Below are 19,725 nucleotides of genomic sequence, written 5' to 3' on the forward strand. Positions count from 1 at the left end.
GGATATATATCTCAAACATCCACACAGACAAAGAAAGACATCATCTGGCTTTTGCTGTGGTAAGACACTCAGCACACATCAGCTTGCATTGCTTTAGTAAGTAGTCAGAGAACAGTAATTCTTTAGTCAGTCAGAGACATTTAGTGAGAATAGTGTAGTAGTGTTTTCTTTATTTCTGAGAAACTATCCAACTGTGTTATTTTTAAATCTCTGTGGTTGAAACTCAGAGAGAGAGAGAGAGAGAGAGAGAGAGAGAGAGAGAGAGAGAGAGAGAGAGAGAGAGAGAGAGAGACTAGCCCCAGGTCAGAAGTGTGCTTCCTGTGTGGTCGTAAGGGAAATTGTGCTTGGTGCAGGGAGCTGTATCTGAAAATACTGTGTGAATCCATCTTTTCTCTTAGTGACCATCCCTCACTGGAGTCAGTGTTGAGTAATACGTCTCTTTAATTTCTGGCCCGGAGTAGGTACCTATCACAATATGATTCAGAAATATTTAAAAGTAGTGAGATAAGCATGATGATCAGCTGTGCTGAAGTCTGTCATTTTCTGATATACAGAGATATTGCTCATGCTAGAATATTAGATGCAACATCTGCAGTAGGTAGTCAGCATGTGTTAGTGATGTCTTTGGAAGCCAGCATACTCCATGTTGCATATCATAACTGCCACATTTCAGAAGAGTCTGTCACTAGCTGACCTGCTATTACCTCCATGACCAAGATATTGTCAACTGCTACTGTGTGTCATCCTCACATGCAATCAAGAGGATATGCATGGACTGCCCATTCCAGTGGACATGAAGGAATGTGTAGCATTAATGATCCTTGCTATGGGGACCTATCAACATCTGACAGTGGACTTGTTAGACATTTTGCAAGCATCAGACTTAGAATCCCTATACTAGTTCCTTGATATGATATTGCAATATGTGGTAGAGAATATTTGGTTTCCACAGACAATGGAGGAGAGAGACATTATTATGCAAGAATTCTATGATATAGCCCATTTTCATGAGAACTTGTGTATTGATTGCACTCAAGTTGCCATCAAAGGCCCTTACTCCATATGCTGTGTGGTATATTAATGGACAGCTATTGTGTTTTGCACAATGTATTATATACAGTGTGCCTGTGTGCTATCCAGGAAGTTTCCCAGGATTTTCAGATCAGGCACATTTGTAATCTACACCAATCTATACCAGTGATTTGTATAAGATGACTTTTCATAGGGTCATCTAACCTGTAGGGACACACATTGTCACCAGCAGAGGCCCAAATACTCAGATCACATGAACACAGGCAGCAGACCACTCATATTGGTGTCCAGTCTTATGTACTGCATATGATTGTGGACATGCCTTGGAACTGTGGCTGATAACCCCCCATCCACAATCCCCAGACCATGGTGGAGATGGCATATAATACTGAACTGTTACAGATACAGAACATAATCAAACATGTGCGTGAACTGTTGAAGACCTCCTTCTACTGCATGGATACATTTGGTGGTTCACTGAAGTTTGGTCTAGAGAACTGGAGCAAGATATTTGTGTTCTTATCCATGCTACGTAGCACAATCCTAGAAAAGCAGTTACAAAACATAGACACCATAACACTAACATACTTCTGGCAGCAGTGGAAGAGGAGATAGGTGAACAGATATTAGAGGAAATGGCTGCACAACAGGACCCCATACAAAGCAGAGGCAAAGGCAGATGCAATAAGATATGGCACTGGAAAAGAGGTAATGTCTGATCCACAGCTATGAACCATGGCAAGACAAGCACAGAATAAGACAGTTGCATGTGATAACACAACCAGGTTATCCATACTGTGTATCAGACATTACCATAATACTTACACAAGCCAGTAGGGTGGGCAGGACATATTCACCATCATTTGCACAGGTGGGATGGGACACAGTGACAGGTGACAGCCGCAGCAGCATAGATGGAAAAGCCATGCATGGTGGATGCTGTAGCCAAGCACATGTCTAGGAGATTGGGGGAGTTAGAGAGATCACATTTTTCATCAGCAGCAAACACCTTCATTAGGCTGAATGTTGACTGAGTGTACCAAAGGGCGGCCACAGTGGTGCAGCGGTTAGCGTTGCCACCTGACAGCAAGAGGTTCTCCGGTTCGATTCTTGGCTGGGGTGCCTTCTGTGCGGAGTCTGCATGTCCTTCCTGTGGTCGCGTGGGTTTCCTCCAGGTGCTCCGGTTTCCTCCCACATCCCAAAGACATGCAGTAGGTGGATTGGACACTCTAAATTGGCCCTAGGTGTGCGTGTGTGTGCCTTCTGTGGAAGGATGGGCGCTGGGCTGGCAACTCAACACCGTAAAACTCCACTGTCAATCATGAGTGGACAGATGATCCACTGTGGCGACCCCTAACCGGGAAAAAGCCAAAAGAAGAAGAAGAAGTTGACTGAGTGTACCAAAGTGTAGCACAGATTAAATAAAAGAGTATTGATGAAAGCATAAGAAATATTAACGACTTGATAACATATGCTAAGTTAATATGCACAGTCTCTGCAGAAATAAAAGTCATCTGAATAATTCCACATTATGGAGAACTATTGCTAAGGCAGAGGTTCCTTTTGGCAAACAACTTTACATTTCAGTGCTACATCTACAAATGCAATGTCTGCTGCCTTGAAGGATAAATTTCCTAAGTTACATTAAAAACGGTGTGCTGATGATATTGCCATAATACTTCCCAAACTAGATCAGCTATGCAATAAGTAATGGCTGGTAACTAATGACAACAGGTTCACAGTTACTAGGCATGCTGTCCTGGAGATCATTAAGGAGCATACCCCAAATTACAAATTATTCCAAAGCACTGTCTGTTTAAGGGACTTGCTCAGTGTCACACAGTAAGTGAATGAAGGGGGGAAGATTAAAACCCTGCACTCTTGCTACAAGACACAGCTGATTAACAAGTTGGAGCTTTAGTCCTCTGTGCTAACTGCCAGAGTATCAGTTTTTAACTAAATGTTGAAATCCTTTACAATCTGATCTTGCAGAAAAAAACTATATTACAGTAATTTGCAAACAATGACTAGATAATGGATGCTGAAGCTCAGACTTTTCTGAAAAATGCCAACCCCCTTTGCAGTTGCTGGAGGCTGTATAGAAGATACTGGAAAATATATTTTTAAAATGCAACATGTTTAGACTATATTACACAATACAGGTAAATTAATGAATTAATTCATTATTTACTGCAATGAATAAAGCAAAGCAGTTGCAAAGAAAGTTACAAAGAATATAAATGTTGTAGCAGCTTTTATTCAACAACACACATCATACAAAAATCAGAAATATTACTGCATAGTACATACTTACTTTTTTAGTGGGGGGACAGCTATGTCTTTTTTGTCATCAGGAATAGCTATTCCATTTCTCATCACTCAGTACAGGTCTGACCTGCTTGAATAGCTCATAATGCCATACTGTTGTAACATACACCTCAAGAGTCAACAGAGTCGGATTGTGGACAAATGGGACCCTATGTAGGGTAATCAGTCAGATCCCTTCCAGCCATACAAATATCCGACTACTCTGCTACCTTTTCCCAATTACCATAAACACTTTTCAAACCTGCCATTGTACATACTATTTTCTTCTTTACTTTTTTTCAAAGTGAGCCGCAGTGGTGGTGCTGCGGTAGCGTTGTCGCCTCACAGTAAGATGCTGTCCAGTTCGATTCTCAGCTAGAGTGTCTTCTGTGTGGAGACATGCATGAATGGGCATACCTTCGTTGAAGGTTGTGCATCAGGGCTGGTAACTCGGCATGTAAAAATCAACTACCAATCATTAGCAGACCGGAGTTCCACTGTGGCGACCCCTAACCAGGAAAAGCCGAAAAACACAACAACAACTTTTTTTCAAAGTGATTTAGATTTTATTTAAAACTTTTATTCCAAATTTTACAGAAAAGACACTGAGCCATTTTGTAAACAGAACAAAATGCTATCACATAGAAAACAGATTTAGCATGAGAAACAGTAAACTTCCCTTAAAACTCGTAGTGAAAATACATCTGGCACCCATTTAACTACAAGATAGCATATAGTGAGGCATTAATTAGTGGCTATGTGAAGGGTGCAGGAATTTAAAAGACAAAGGTGTAATGCATTTGCTAACAGCCTGGGGCAGCCCACTGGACACAAGTGCTCCTTTTTGGCAGCAGCCCAGGAGTACTCTTTACTACAATCAGTTTCCTTCCTTTACACCTAACTGGCTTACAGTCCAGGAGATCATTGAGGAGGCTAGCCTAAATTTCCTTTTGCCTCAGAGCAATGGCTGCTTAAGTCAGTTGCTCAAGTAAGATGCTCTGCAAAATCAGGGACCAGATACAGACTGGCAGTTGGTGTGGAGGTTTAAATCAAGTGCTAATTATACCTAAGATACAGGGTTTGATTCTATCAAGTTCTCTCAAGCTACCACATGCATTTCATAAAGACACACACCTGTGTGCTATGTTTCATTCTGTTTCCATAATGTTGTTCACTGTATATGGTTGTTTGTGATGACTACAATGGAAAAACATAACTCCACTCCAAATGATGTTTTGCAGCAGCAAAAACACTGAGAATGATTTTTTGATTTGAGCACCTAGAAGTCCCTCTCATTGGCCCACAATCTAAGCCAGTGAAAGGGGGGGGGGGTTGGTTCATGTTGCTTGCACACTGAGAGAAGTATTTTTTTTTAAATGACAGTACCTTTTTATTTTAAAGTTAGGAGTAGTTTTTTTTTTATGGCTGGTCCAGTGCCATCCTAGCCAACACCAGGCCCTAGGCAACCTAGATCCAGCCCTGGAGTTGTGCTGCATTGAAGATGCAAGATCATTTATGCATGCAGGGCATATCTCTTTTAAATATGAATTTTGAACTTTGCTGAAGTCTGTTTACAGCACTGGTGCACAACCTTTTTGTGGGGAGGGCTACTACACGAATTCTTAATGCATCTGTGGGCCACTTCAAAACATAGTAAGTCATTACGAGTTACGATAAGTACATGTGACTGGCATTTTTACTTACGACAGCAATCATGAAGTTTCCTGTTTTCTACATCAACTTTGCATTTAACTTTGAAAGTTACTACTGTTTACAGACTATAAATTATAAACAAGAAAGAATAGTTACTTCCACTGCTAAGATTAGAGGTGTGCACAACTGCAGTCAGTTAGGTAAGTAAGCACATGCTGGAAAGTTTGCATGACTGGAGTAAGACATAGCATTTTTTCACTTTTTTAGTTACTCTCTGGGGGCTGGATGGCATTGTGTGGAGGGTCAGACTTGGCCCCCTGACATTGTCTACCGCTGGTTTACAGAGAAAAAGAACATTCAATAGACAATAGTTAAAAAAGGAATGTTTATCTCTAAGCTACCTTATTTGGAACCAATGAACATTATCTTGCAGGTCAGTTTCACAAGGAAAAGCATTTTAACATAATGGTATCTAAGCATTTTTGACCAGTTTGTGAGCCCACTAGTCATAAAAATCTGTTTTATTTAACAGCTGGACCAAGCAACTTTAACACTGCCATCAAGGGAAGATTATACTAGCAACAGTACAGAGGCAGAAGCAGTAAGTATGCTGTTTACATTGTCATTTGTCTCATTGTCTCATTTGATACATTCATGACATTTCCCTTCTGCAGTTGTACAAAAGGCAAAATATTTTCCTGTCTGGGAAAATAAAAGAATCATGCAATTTTTGCTTAAGCAAACTACACATTATCTGAAAAAACCCAGACCTTTTAGTGGTTATATATTGGAAAATAATTGTATGTGAACAGGATTCTGCACGTTTTTCTCTTGACTGAGTTGAGAGCCCTTCAAACAGTGGGCCAAGCTGATCAGGGGTTAAGTGGCTCTCTGAAACTGCTCAATAGCTGTCATGTTCCCTGATTTCTGCCTTGCAAGGCATTTCAGGGAATATGGTGAATAACTGCAGGTAAACTTTTTCATTGAAAAATAAGAAATTGCAATTATTTGAAACTCATTATAAAATAACTGGACATTGTAATGTAAATAGTTTGAATCATGTTAAAGCTCATCAGTACTACCAATGTCATGGCTAATTTATGCTGGTGAAAATCTGATTGCACATCACAAGTTTTAAAGACATTGCTCAAGAACATCTACATGATGCAACCTCTTGCATCCCCAGTATCTGCACATATCAAAAACAGAACAGAAAGTAACAATATACAACAAAAAACACAAAACAAAAGCAGCTCTCAAAATGATGCAGGACACAGACACCTGTTTAGCGCTTTCATCCAATTTGACCTCACTCTCTCAGAAAGAAGTTCTGAGAAATAAAAGTGGATAAAAGAAAAAAGAATGAAATATCTACACATCCATCAACTGCTTTACTTTGTTTTCTTTTTTTAATCAAGTGATTTTTTAAGTTTACAAGTTTTACAGTGTTTAAAACTGTAAAGCAGCAATTAATATATGTAGCAACAATTAAATATGTGTGTAATTTACATTTTTACAGATTATATTTTTTATATACACATCATGGTGAAATTTCTATGGGACATCTGGGTGTATGGGTGAGTGGTGTGGAACAGTCATGTGTTGATAGGTTTGCGTATTCAGAGAGAGAGAGAGAGAGAGAGAGAGAGAGAGAGAGAGAGAGTGAGAGTTTTAATTTGTTTTTTTACTGCTTATTTTTTCTCCTTTAGGTTTTTTCTTTTCTTGTAACAGTTTTCTCCCATGTTGCCTACTTTTTTGTTTTCTTAGAGTCATTTTTCTGTTACATCTCTCAATCATGTTGGAGACTACTATTACTTTCTCTATTAAATCATATTCTTTGATTTTTCATTACACTTGCATAAGTGTGCTCTGGTTTTTGATAATTCTGTTTTACTAAACTGACTTCATCTTTGATAATGGTACGGTTACCCTTTCTCTGCAACAAACTCCCCATTCATGTGAAACAGAGCTGTTCCCTAAACCTATTCAACACAATTTAGACCAATGGATGAGAAATCACATATTCACCCCTGGCTTGTTGCCTGTGGCCCTTATGGAGAGAGGCAGTTTGTAGGTGCCCTTAGTCACAGGCATATACCAAAGCCATTCTAGCCCCTGGGCACTGGTAATTGGGGAAATTAGGGCATGAATGGCTAGGCTGAAAAAGGTTCTAGGGCCATTGGCCAAGTAACTTCCTATGATCCCAGGGTTTAGTAGCTCTAAGGACTGTGTATGAAACTATATAAATTGAACATATATTCATCAAAAAAAATGTTAATCAAACAAGAATGAGACCCTAGTGTTATAATATCTGAGAAATATGAAGTAGTTAGGTTGTATGATAGTATAACTGGAAGGTTCTACTAAATTATTTAGTTATTTGGAAGAGACATGATGACCTATATTGCTGTGATAGCCTGCCATATTTGGGTGAATCAATTACTGTTCATGTAAATGCAAGTGTAGAAGTTGCCATAGAGTGACTGGTCATCACTGCTGAAAACTAGAAAGGAGACGCTGTGTGGCTAGCTTAAAGAATTGTGCCTTTATTGTGAGCATGGTGAAGGCTTGGCATACTGCACCATAGGAGGGGGTAGAAAAAGAGAAGTACATGGTTTAATTAATACAAGTGAATAGTAGTCTAGAAAGCATACATGTTAACTTTCCAGAATTTTGCCTCATATTTGTGGTCTGTTCCTCACAGTATTTGTGGGTTTTTGACAAATCAGTGAGGACTGAAGTAACTAAACAGTGATAGACATTTAAATTTCAGACTTCATGTCCATCAAAAAATGCATGCTAATGCAAAACCTGTTATTCTATTAACATTATAAGTTTGTATGAGCAATACTTAAAATCTGCCTGATTTTTGGGCCTTTGTTCCACCATTATTTTTGGCTTTGCCCAGCCAGAATTCTTACTCTAAGAAGTTGAGAGGCATGCTAGGAACCTTTTTGTAGGTTGTATTTAAATGTGCAAATAAGGAAGAATCTTGATGTCCTTTGTTGATAATATTTTTCAAGTGTTTGTTAGTGCTTGGAGTTGTTAACGGGTGTATATTACATTATCGAACTTTTAAAAGTTCAAACATCATATGATCAAGGCCATATGATCGAACTTTTAAAAGTTTGAAAAGCTAAAAAAAAAAAAATAAACAGAAAAAACCTACCTAACCATTTTATATTACGTTACTGAAGTAAAGTAAAGTTCAAACATCATATGGTCGAAGGCATATGATCGAACTTTTTAAAGTTCGAAAAGCTAAAAAAAAAAAAAAAATAAACAACAGAAAAAACCTACCTGACCATTTTAAGTGGGGGGGGGGGCAAGCCCCCCTGCAGCCCCCCTGGGAGGATGCACCCTTCCACTTCCCACTCTTTAAATATGCCAACTCCGAGATTGCACTATAGTACAGGAAAGGGAGATCTTCCCATTCTGCACTGTACGGAGATCTTCGTTGAAACGTTCAAACTTTTAAAAGTTCGATCATATGGTGTCGACCATATGATGTTCGAACTTTTAAAAGTTCGATAACGTAATATACACCTGTTGCTAACTATGTCACTGAAGATTATAATATAAAGAGAGGAGTTTAGTTTAACCTTAGCAGCCTTAAGGAATATTTGTTTGCTGATTCCTTGGTACTAACAACGCACATAATTCTATTTTCCTTTTGGAAGCTGATGTGTGTGTGTTTGTGTGTGTGTGTGTTTGTGTGTGTGTGTGTCTATGTATGCAGAACATTGTTTCATAGTATTGATAGGTGTCCCACTGTTATTAAGTTTTTAAATATTTCTATGCCTTATTCCCTGAATTGTTATTTAACTAGTAAAATAGCATAAAGATTGCTACATATATTTAGGCTATCAACTTTAACTCATGAAATGTTTTGCTGTAATATCTTGTTTGGCTTTAGAGTAACAGAAAACCAGAAAAAGAATGGCAGTTGATAAGACATACATTTGGAGAAAGGGAATCTAATGTTCGTCATAATTGTTCAGTGCTCAAAGAGCCTTTGCCAACACTGTGCTATTTAATGTTTTGATGAAAATACTGTGATTCAGAATTTGACATGTTTTTATATAGCTAATAAATCTGAATGGAAAATAACATCTGGCTTTCATTTTAATGTTCTCCATCTGCTAAAATGAAAACAGTGATAGTGGAGGCATTGGTTTGCAGGACATCAACTTATGCGCTATTCTTAATTATAAGAGAACACAACAATACCTAAAAATAAAATATTTAAAAAAACACATTTTGGACTTATGCTTGTCTTAGATACTGTATATATAGGTCTGCAAGGACATTACCATAATAACTTAAAATCTGTGGTGTATTTAGCTCTCCATTATGGCTGTAATTTATTTTAAGTGGGTAAGATGACTTGCAGGCTATCACAGAGGATATACAAATAATGTTATGTCATAAAGACTAAGCAGAACACTTACATTCTTTATTAATATTTTATGAATTGGGTCGGTCACAAGAAATGTTTTAGTTTTGTTTTAGAAAGGTTAACAGACAATGACAGAATAGGGAGACAAAGAGTCCTTGCTAGAGTATGGAAAATTGCAATGACAGCTATGTTTTAATGATACAGATTAGCCTGGCTTAAATTACTGGGTCAATATTAAATGCTTGTTAAAATAAAAAGCACTAAATAGAAGTTAAAAAGGTTTTTATAAATATAATAGTTCTGTCTGGAAAGAAAGATGCATTTTTAGAGTATAAAACATTAGATTTTCTGATTGGTGAAAATCTGTCGTGACTTTTTTGTGTGTCTATATATCTTGGGTGGTTGCAGTGTAAAATTTTCTGAAGTCTTTTATTAAACAGAGATGAAAGTGCTAATTTGATGAGTGGAGTGGTTTCTGTTTTTTTTTTTTTTGCATTATGTTTTTTTTCAGTGAGATACACACTGCATTCGGTTTTGTTTGTATTTCCATGTGTGCCTACCTCCATGAATTATGGCTCACCCATTGCTTGACAGTGCAAGCTTGACCAGCCCCTTTTATGAGCTATCATCCACCTATCAGTACATGTCTAATGTGGTGGACCCGACTACTCACTCTGGGGGATCAGCTGCTCAAGCCAATCCTGCACCGACCTAGCGCATTCAATGCCATGCTGATAATCAGCCACGGGTTGCTTGTATTGTCGTCAGAGCTTCATCTCTCTCTCTCTATGCCATGGGTCTAGAGTATCAGCAGACATTTTTTGTACATATCATAGTCTTTATTATGCAGTCAGTTTTGCTAATTCATTTTATTGGCTTTCTGTTCTGAAAGTTGCCTGCCATATTTCTATTTTGTAAAGAATAGAATTTTGAAAGCCCTTAGTCATAATCACCAGGAAGTGTTATGACTTGGAAGTTTCTAGTCCCCATTTTTAACATATTTAGTAGATTAGTGAAAATGTTACTTTGAGGCCATTAGTCCTATAGAAATGAAACTAGAAAGTCATTAATCTAATCTAACCACTCATTTTACTCTTAGTTTTATCAGCATTTAAAATTGAATATTATCCATATGTCCTTAGGGTTGCCACCTTTTCAGATGCCCAAAGTGGGACATTTTTGGTACAAATGTCAGATTTTGCAGGCCGAAACATACCCACAGCCAGTACAAAGGACAAAACCTCACTTTTATGCCTAAATGACAGCTTATTCTTGTAGCATTTTAGTTGCTTATTCTGTTTCTTATAACATTTAGGTGTTTCAGATACAGAATAACTGCTTTATGCAACTATTACATAAAATATAGGAAATAATTTTGTCCTAAAATCTCAGGACATCTGCCATTTTTACAATTATTTTGCAGGACACAACTGCCCAAAGAGGGACTGTCCCTCGCAAAGTGGGACAGGTGGTAACACTATATGTTCTCAGTTACCGACACAAATTCTGTGATGTAGGGTAATCAGTATGAATGGGGAGCCAGATTCACAAATCACTTCTGATCTGTTTACTGGAAGCAGTGAGGATGCTGATCAGTCCGTGGCACTGACAGCCATGTCTAAGTGCCCACTCATTGCACTGCAGAGTAAAAAGTAAAGTATTGTATACTGACTGAGTGCCATGCCCATGACTTGGTTGTAGAGATGGTGGTTACTACAAGGCAGGGCACACAGGATGGTAGCATAGGTGGCCTGCATCAGAACAAGGTTGATGTACTGGACAAACCAGAGGCATGGGGTTGCAGGACATTAACCTATGTGCTTTTCTTATTTATAGTATCCAGAGAGCTCAAGCCGCACCCTATGTTATAGATTCATGAGTTTATAGGTTCGATCCTTATGCTTATAACTTAGTCACTTTTAAGCAGCTTGGCTGCCTTACCCGTAATAATATTTTGTAATCCCCATATACACATCAAGATTATTTTTGAAATAATTTAATGAGGGACTTATTGGAAGGGAACACTTATCCTCTAATCTTGGAAGATATTATACAATGTATCTGTCATTTTTTCTTCTATACAGATACTTTGTTTTAGTATTAGGGTCCCTAATCTGGTGTTAACTCCCCCTAGTGGTGTGTTCCAGGCACTGCCTGCCAAGCAGAGGTGGATAAGGATTTGACTTTATGGTTTAAGCAGTGGTCACTGCTTGTCAGTATCCCTTAGAAGCAGAATATGATGATAGCTATGTAAACCTTTCTGAATAGTTCACATTTTACAATTCATGATTTAGGAATCATTGTACCTGTTCATTTTGTTTCAGGAGGCTTGTTCAAATGGTATAGAAGACAATGCTGGATTCAGTAATGGATTGAACTAGTCGGGCAAAAATACTTCACTGATTGTACCAGGATGACTAGATATGCTCATTCAAATTAAGTGGGCTGCAGAATTTAATTTCTAACTTTGGTAGATAAACACTGGTCATAGTTTAAATTGTTTTTTCATTGTCCCTAGCCAATTAATGATGTATAATTTTTCTATTTGCTTATTATTTTGTAATCATGGTTTATGTCCATTTTTGCCCAGTCTATATTTATAAACACTGAAAATAAGGTCATTCCTATGACTTGTAGAATTTTGGTGAATTTTATTGAAGTAATTATGTTACCAAGTTTACATATTCTAATATAGACTCCATTCCTCACCTTTATATATGTGAGTAAAAAGTACAAACCTACACGAAAATTCTAGCCAAGCTAGTTTCCACTGTGTGATTCTTTAAACCTCTTGTATTAGAGGCATATGGGATATATACAGTGTCCTACAGTGGGGGAAGGGTACATACCAGAGGTGGCCATCATGAGGTATACAGTCCTTAACATATATCTACATATGTACCATGTTCTGTCACCCCTCATTGCTTGAGGCTATGACTCTTGACCTGTATCAACAAAAGAACTCATCACTGGACTTTATCCCAGTCCCAGTCATACACCATCCCAGTCAGGGGGAAACACCAGTTTTAGAACACCAAGCCAGTGCTGTTGCTACAGATTATGGTCAGGAAATGGTACTCTAAACACATTCCAACAGGAAAATGTATGTGATGCAGTATTCCCATCATCCTGGGAATCCTTCGCATAAAGCCATTGTGATAGGGCGTGTTCTCCACCTCATCAGAGAAGGAGATTGTCTATGACAATGTATATCTATCAGCATGGCCAGTCTTGGGCGAATTGGACCTATTTGGCCCAATAGGGCCCAGCTTCCTCAGTGGGCCCTGCACTAGATTATGACAGGATCATTATGTGGCCTTGAAACTGCTTGAGAGACAGTATACAAAGTGCAAGATATTTTCTAACTGGAAGTCTCAGTCTGTAGGAGTTACAAGAGTTGTAAGTCTTGTTAGTGGAGTTGACGACATTTTCTGTCATGCATTGTGCTATTGACTAATTAAGCAATGACCAATGAGTGGGTGTGGGTAAATCCTCATATGCCCACTCCCACAAGTCAGTTATTGTTGATTATGCAATGAGATTACTTAAAAAAGGAATTGCTTACCCTTCTTAAATAATGTATTTGTATAATGGCGCCATAGTGCTGAGTGGTTGTTGGCAGAGGTGGCTTGAAAAATTATTCACTTGGCTGAACATGTGAAAACAATACAAGAACAATTTGATTCATAAAGGTATTGCAAGAGTATGACAGGCTCAAAGTCACATACAATTTAGGGGGCAAGCAAAAACTTAAAGCTAGAAAATGTTTCGACTCAGCTGAGGAGGAGTTTTGATGGAAATTATATAAAAAAAGCTGAACAAACTGTATGAATGTTGTATATTCTCCTTACAGCTATGTGGGTTCCCTAAAGTCATTGAGATTCCCTCATCTGCCAAAACGTGATTCTGAGTGACTGCTCTAAATTATCCCTATATGTAGTCCTTAGCTTTGCCCTCTTGATCTGTGATATGACTGGAAAAGGTCTGGATGCATTAGTCCACTTATCTTGTTTAACAAATAATAACATAAATAAAAATAAAGTTTTAGAAAAAAATTATAAGTGCATGAGCATTGCCATTTCTAAGGAGAAACCTGAACTTAGTACAATTATTATTTTTGAGCATTCTAAGGACGTCTGATGGTTTTATGTGGTTTTGTGAAAGCACATCAGCTACAACAAGGTATGAACATTTATTGTGAAAGGAACTCCAACCTGATTTTTAGTAGCATGGTCTTCCCGGTGCTGTCTGTCTGCAGCACCTTCCAAAGAAACTGTTGTGTGTAGAGTACTTAACTTACAAAATATTTATTTATTTATTTATTAATTTAAGGTTTGTTAACCAAAGTAGAGCACTGATCCACCAAAACCATTTTCATGTTTAGCATGAGAGAAATACAACCAAGAGAAAAGTCATCAGCAACCCTCTTTTTCCCATTTTTCTACATGAGGTTCGGGTGTCATGTCAACCTGTTGCCATCTCTCTCTCAGTTCAGTGCTACTCTCCTGTCTCCTTTGACACTCATGCCTGACTGTCACAGATCTTCTCTCACATGATTCATCCAGCTCTTTGCCGAAAGCCTCTTTCAAGCTTTCTTGGGACCTTGTCATATGCTTTCTCCAAGTCTAGGAATGCCCAGTTGGACTCTTTCCTCATCTCTAGCTTCTTCTCAAATATCTCTCTCACTGCAAACATCAGGTCAGTTGTGCTGCATCCTGATCTGAATCCGAACTGTTCAGGTCCTATCTTACTTTCTACTACTCTGCATATTCTTTTATCAACCACCCTCTCAAGAACTTTCATACAGTGTGACAGGAGTTGGCTACCTCTGTACTGCCCACAGTTTTGAATGTCCCCTTTGTTCTTGAACACTGTCACCAGTATGCTTATTCTCCAATCAACTGGGATATGACAGTGCCTTTATCTCTGAACTGCTATGGGTACTCCCATGAGCCATTTCTCCCTATCTTATCCAACATCTTGATTATCTCTGCTGTGACCTCATCTGAGTGCTGCTTCTCTGACTTCATTTTCCTTAGTGCTGTTCTTACTTCTTGTATGGTGGGCTCCTCTTCTTCTCTCATTGTAGGTTGTGTCTGGGGCAGTACAGCTTCTGTGAGGTATTATTCATTCAGAAGCTGCTGGAAGTACTCCTTCAATCTGCCATTAACGTCCTATGGACTGGGAGCAGGTTGTTGCTGGCATCCCTCGTGAAGGGTGACTGAATATCTTCTTTTTCTTACTGTCTTTTGTCTTGCAAACTGATATAGTTTCTTTGTACCATCTACTGACTCACTTTCTAGAAGCTTGTAGAGTGCCTCTGATGCCTTGTTCTTTGCTACTTGCCATTTGCATTTCTCTTAGCCCCTTTGTTAGCCATCCAGTATTCCTTTCTAGCATGGTCTGTTTTTTCTATCTCACAGTTTTTTTCTGTGCTCCTTCTTTCTTTTGATGACTTCCTGGACTTCTGCATTCCACCACCACCTTTCCTTATGCACTTTATTTCCATACCTGGATCAGACACATTTCTGTTCTATAGTCCTGACACATGGAGTTTTGAGGTGCTGCCATTCCTTTTCAGTCCCACTTGTTTCCTCTTCTTCTTGAGGAGCTAGAGTCCTGAATAATTCCTTGAACTGTTGTGGTTTCTCTTTAGTCAACCTCCAGGCCTTCAGTCTGGTCTTTGTTGACCTTAGAGGTTTCTCTCACCATTGCTTGCAGCTGATTGTGGCAACCAGTGGTTTTTGCTGTGGGCCAACTGTTTCAATGGGGATGACTTTGCAATCGCTAATTTTACCCCTGTACCCTGTTCTTACTGTGAGGAGGTTTACCTGAGTGGCATGTTGGCCACTCTTGTGTGTGATCTTGTGACTGTCTCTCTTTCTAAACCATGTGTTGATTACTATCAAGCCATTTATCACAGAGAAGTCTAGAATGGCCTCTCCTTCTTTATTCCTGTTGCCCCACTCATGTGGACCCAGGCAGACCTCATATCCTGTTCTGTCTATCCTGATATGTGCATTTAGGTCACCCATTGTCAACACCAATTCATGTTATTGTGTGTTATGTCGTAGGTCCTGCAACTGCTATCTGAATGCACTCTTATCTTCACTATCTTAACCCTGTTGTGGAGCACAAGCTGTGATTATGAATACTGCCCTATCTTTAGGCTGGAGTCTGATTGCTATAAGTCTGTCACTAATTCTGATGGCATTCCTCACCACAATTCCCACACTATTTATAGTTTGTCCTCCTCCTGAGTAGTAGACTATGAATCCCAAGCCAAGTGGATTTTCCTCATTGCCCTTCCATCTTGTCTCCTGGATACATAAGGATGTCCAGCCTCCTCTCTGCCATCAATTCATCTACTTCCAAGCTCCATCCTGTCAGTGAACCTATATTACATGCAGCAGTTCTTAGTTTCACATGCAGTTTTTTGCTCAGTAGAGCTATCCCAAGTAACTCAACCCCTTGAGCTTTATGGCGGGTACACTCCTAGTGTAGGTCAGAGTAGGGTGAGTCCTCTCCCCACTTATCACTAGCAAATACCCTGCTCATTTGGTGACATTAATCAACATGACAAAATTACCTAGAGCTGTATTTTACATAGTTGAATGGCTAGCACTGCCGCGGCACACAGTCTGTGATCCATATTCTCCTACCTTGCAGATACTGGGCACCAGAGTAGATGTCTAAAGCAGTTGGTCTATACAACACTTCCCTCTAGACAGAATCATGTAGAGTCTGTGGTTCTGCTCACAACTTCATTCTTTGGTGAGTTTGAGATGGAAACAGCATGTTTTTAGAGGTGGGAGGAACCCCACAGAGACACAGGAATAACCAGCAAACTCCTAACAGGCATTGGCTGGAGTTTTGGATCAAACCTTGGAGATTGTGCATGGGAGGTGAAGACCTTAACTATTATGCCAAATGATCTCCCACAACCAAAAGAAACAATTAACTTTAATCATTATCAATGCAGCATTAATAATATAAGAACAGGCATGCAGGTGTATCAGCATAATACATAGCATAAATGAATACAGTCATAAGTATTACAGTTGTGGTACAAGAATTCAGTCAGTAAGAAGAGTGCCTTTACATTGTCATAATATACTGTATATTGTTACTGTGGAGAAAATATACAAAGAACAAGGAATTTGCAGTGTATACTGTTGCTGAGCATGGGAGTGTGAGCCAAATAAGAGGAAGAAGGAAAAGGAGGGAGCCAGAAAAGACAGAAAATTAAAAAAAAAAAGAAGATCCGGGCAGTACTACAGGACTTTGGGAACATGTTTGCTGGAAAGCCAAAGTACGCTCACCTGATAAAACATCATGTAATCACAGAGCCTCAGTGGTCCATCAGATGAGTCCTTTTTTGAGTGCCAGAGTGAGTTATCATGAGAGAGGAACTAAAAGCTATGTTGGATCTGGGGATAATCCAGGAATTCAGTAGTTTACTTGTTTTGACATGTCTTATAACAAAATATAAACCAATAAACAAATTGTTTTATATTTAATATACAGTAACAGCATATATTCCTGAGTCCTCATCTGAAATAGTATTAAATCCATGAATCCAGCATGGAGGGAAGGTTGGGATGGTAGGTGGAGGTGGGTCAGATGAGGGGCCCCACAAATATAGTCCAAATTGGGCTCTGCCATTGCTAAGACCATCCCTGTCTATTTGCTCATGAACCTTATACCAGACTCTTGTGATGTCCTCCATCCAGCATGTGTAGGCAGACATGTCATTCTGCCCTTAAGTACCTGGGCACATAGTGATGACTGTATACCACACTGCTTTCCCTTGTGTGAGGTAAATATGGTTTTGTCTGATCACAGTATGACTTCACCATGCACTAAACAGAATAGCCTGCTATTTGTACTGCATGCATTATATTTGATCTGTGTGACAATGCACCATTACTGTGTGCTTAGCAGGGCCCATACATCTGGAGCAGATGTTGCTACTTTGCCTGTGCTGCTGTCTACTGCACACCCATTGCTGTCTGGAGGGTGGGGTGGTTGTGGAGCTGATGTCTACTAGCCGCACGTGTGTGTGTGTGTGTGTGTGTGTGTGTGTGTGTGTGTGTGTGTGTGTGTGTGTGTGTGTGTGTGTGTGTGTGTGTGTGCGTGTGTGTAGTCTGACCTTGCCTATATCCTAGGGCTGACCGGACTGTCTCCTCATCAGCGTATTATGGAGCATGCACCATGCCAGGAATATCCTGCAGGCTGAGTCAGAAGCATATTAGAAAAATGGCTAGACAAGTACAGCTTTGATGGACAGCAAACCCAAATGTATAATGTACTACTTTAGGAATCTGTTCTAAAGTATCTGCTATTATCATGAGTATCTCAAACAACTGTACCTTCTGAATAAAAAGCTGTAAAAACAACATCTTTGAACAACAAGTGATACTTTTATTAGAAAATAAACAAAAAAGAAAACAGAGTAAGCACTTTCATCTATGTTGTTAAACAGACTTCTTCTTCCTCAAGCAACTGCACTCTGATTAATTGCCCCAAAACCACATGAAGCAGTTTTAGAAAACTACACATAATGCATTATGTAGTAATCGTGCATAAATGCTGTATATTGGTTTAGGACATATGATAGCACTGCATACCCCATTCAATGAGATAGGCTTGACAAATCATAGCTTGCTTAAAATGATACATTGACATAAATAATATCTCTAGCAGCCATAAAATTAGAACTAGCCTACAATGTGTAGTTCATGGAAATGACCTTTTCCATGCAATTAATTCACTAGAGAAATAGGAAATACACCCTGTGGATCACTTCTGTGTCTCTGCTCGACAGTGGCACAGGAAAATAACTTTCTTGTGTGGCGTAAGCTAGGGAACCTTGTTGGCTAGGCTTACGTATGCCCTTGGGCCGATAGCCTAGTACCTACCTATGAACCTATGAACCTAGAGAATATTGGAAAGTCCTGTGGAAATTACTCTGTTATGGAAAGCACAATGTGTTTGTAAACAATGTTAGAAAAATGCATTTAAGTGAGGAACTATACTCTTTGTAAGTGGGGACATTCCCTTTTCCCTGAGATGCAGTCATCTTAGATTTGATTCCATTAGAGATGCAGAAGCAGGAGTCATGCTTCAGTTTCCACTGCCATTTTGTTTTCCAAATTCAAGTGCATTTTTTTCACTCACATTATTTGCAAACATATCACAGAACCATGAAGCTGATTCAGCAATGTTACTATGAGGTGTAAGCCTGATGTACACCTCTTGTTAACCCTTTCTGATTCAGCGACGGCCCTTCCCAAGTGCTGGACCATAAAGTAGTACAGCACCATGGTGCTGCAGCCTTCAGAAAATGCTAATAAGGCATTCTGTGGGATCAGCTTATGTTAATTAGTAATATGTTAATTAGTAATATGCTTTCCCCTGGTATTGCTTACAGTAAGGCATTTATGCAGTTGAGCAAGTAAATCACCAGCACTGTCTATGTTAATAAACACAGCCAAAAACTTGCATTCATACATTGCCTCTGGTGGGAGAGATTGTTTTAGAGGTAAGTGCTGGGAAGATTACTGGACAGGTAGTGGTAATGGGGTATGTGCATTTGTGGATGTGTATGGTTGCATGTGTGAGTATGCAGAGGAATGGGAGGCCTAGTTTAGTGTGTGTGTGTGTGTGTGTGTGTGTGTGTGTGTGTGTGTGTGTGTGTGTGTATGAGCATGTGCATGAAAGTTTGAATGTATGCTTGTGTGCATGTGTGCGCACATTTGTGCATGTGTGTGCATGACTGTCATACTTCCTCACTTCCCTAAGCTAACGAACTTGCTGTATTACAGGATGAGGAACACTAGGTATCAGGAATAACTTTATATCATGCCTTAAAGGTATTTACAAAAATAGAAATCCTGTACTCTCAGTACAAACACACAGTTCTTCAGTAGAGTGTTAGCTCTCTATGCCACCAGTAGACACCAGGGATAGTCATTACATATTCCTTAAGGCTTTGAAAATAATAATAAATAAAATAAACAAGGGGGGAGCTTCAAAGTCTGCACTCTTGACACTGAAAAGAGGAATATTAACCCGCTACACAAACTTATGAGTTAATGGAATCATTTTGCAAAATAAGAAGTATGAGACTCTAATGTCTGTCGTTATTCACTGATTGCAATGGTTCGTGAATTATTAGTGACAGGGAAAATATAAGATGCAACAACTAGAGTGGTCTATAACATCAGGAACAGTTCAGAGTGATGGGCTGTACCATTTGGGTGGAGTCTTCAGGATAATGCTAGAAGAAAAGTATATGACACAAGGAAGAATTTTTAAACTATTACTGGGAC

General features: G+C 39.1%; 1 protein-coding gene across 1 annotated transcript in view; it reads left to right on the forward strand.

Annotated features, from left to right (window-relative positions):
• Nucleotides 1–19,725, forward strand: part of PHEX (phosphate regulating endopeptidase homolog X-linked) — a 1,091,028-nt gene that overhangs the window by 270,162 nt on the left and 801,141 nt on the right. Inside the window, exon 6 of the mRNA XM_044072288.1 lies at nt 5,525–5,593. Within this exon, the coding sequence (XP_043928223.1) occupies nt 5,525–5,593 (69 nt within the window). The remainder of the gene's footprint in view (nt 1–5,524; nt 5,594–19,725) is intronic.

The sequence above is a fragment of the Protopterus annectens genome, chromosome 5.part0 (genome assembly GCF_019279795.1).
Source record: "Protopterus annectens isolate FY-2018-M chromosome 5.part0, PAN1.0, whole genome shotgun sequence".
Taxonomy (NCBI): domain Eukaryota; kingdom Metazoa; phylum Chordata; order Ceratodontiformes; family Protopteridae; genus Protopterus; species Protopterus annectens.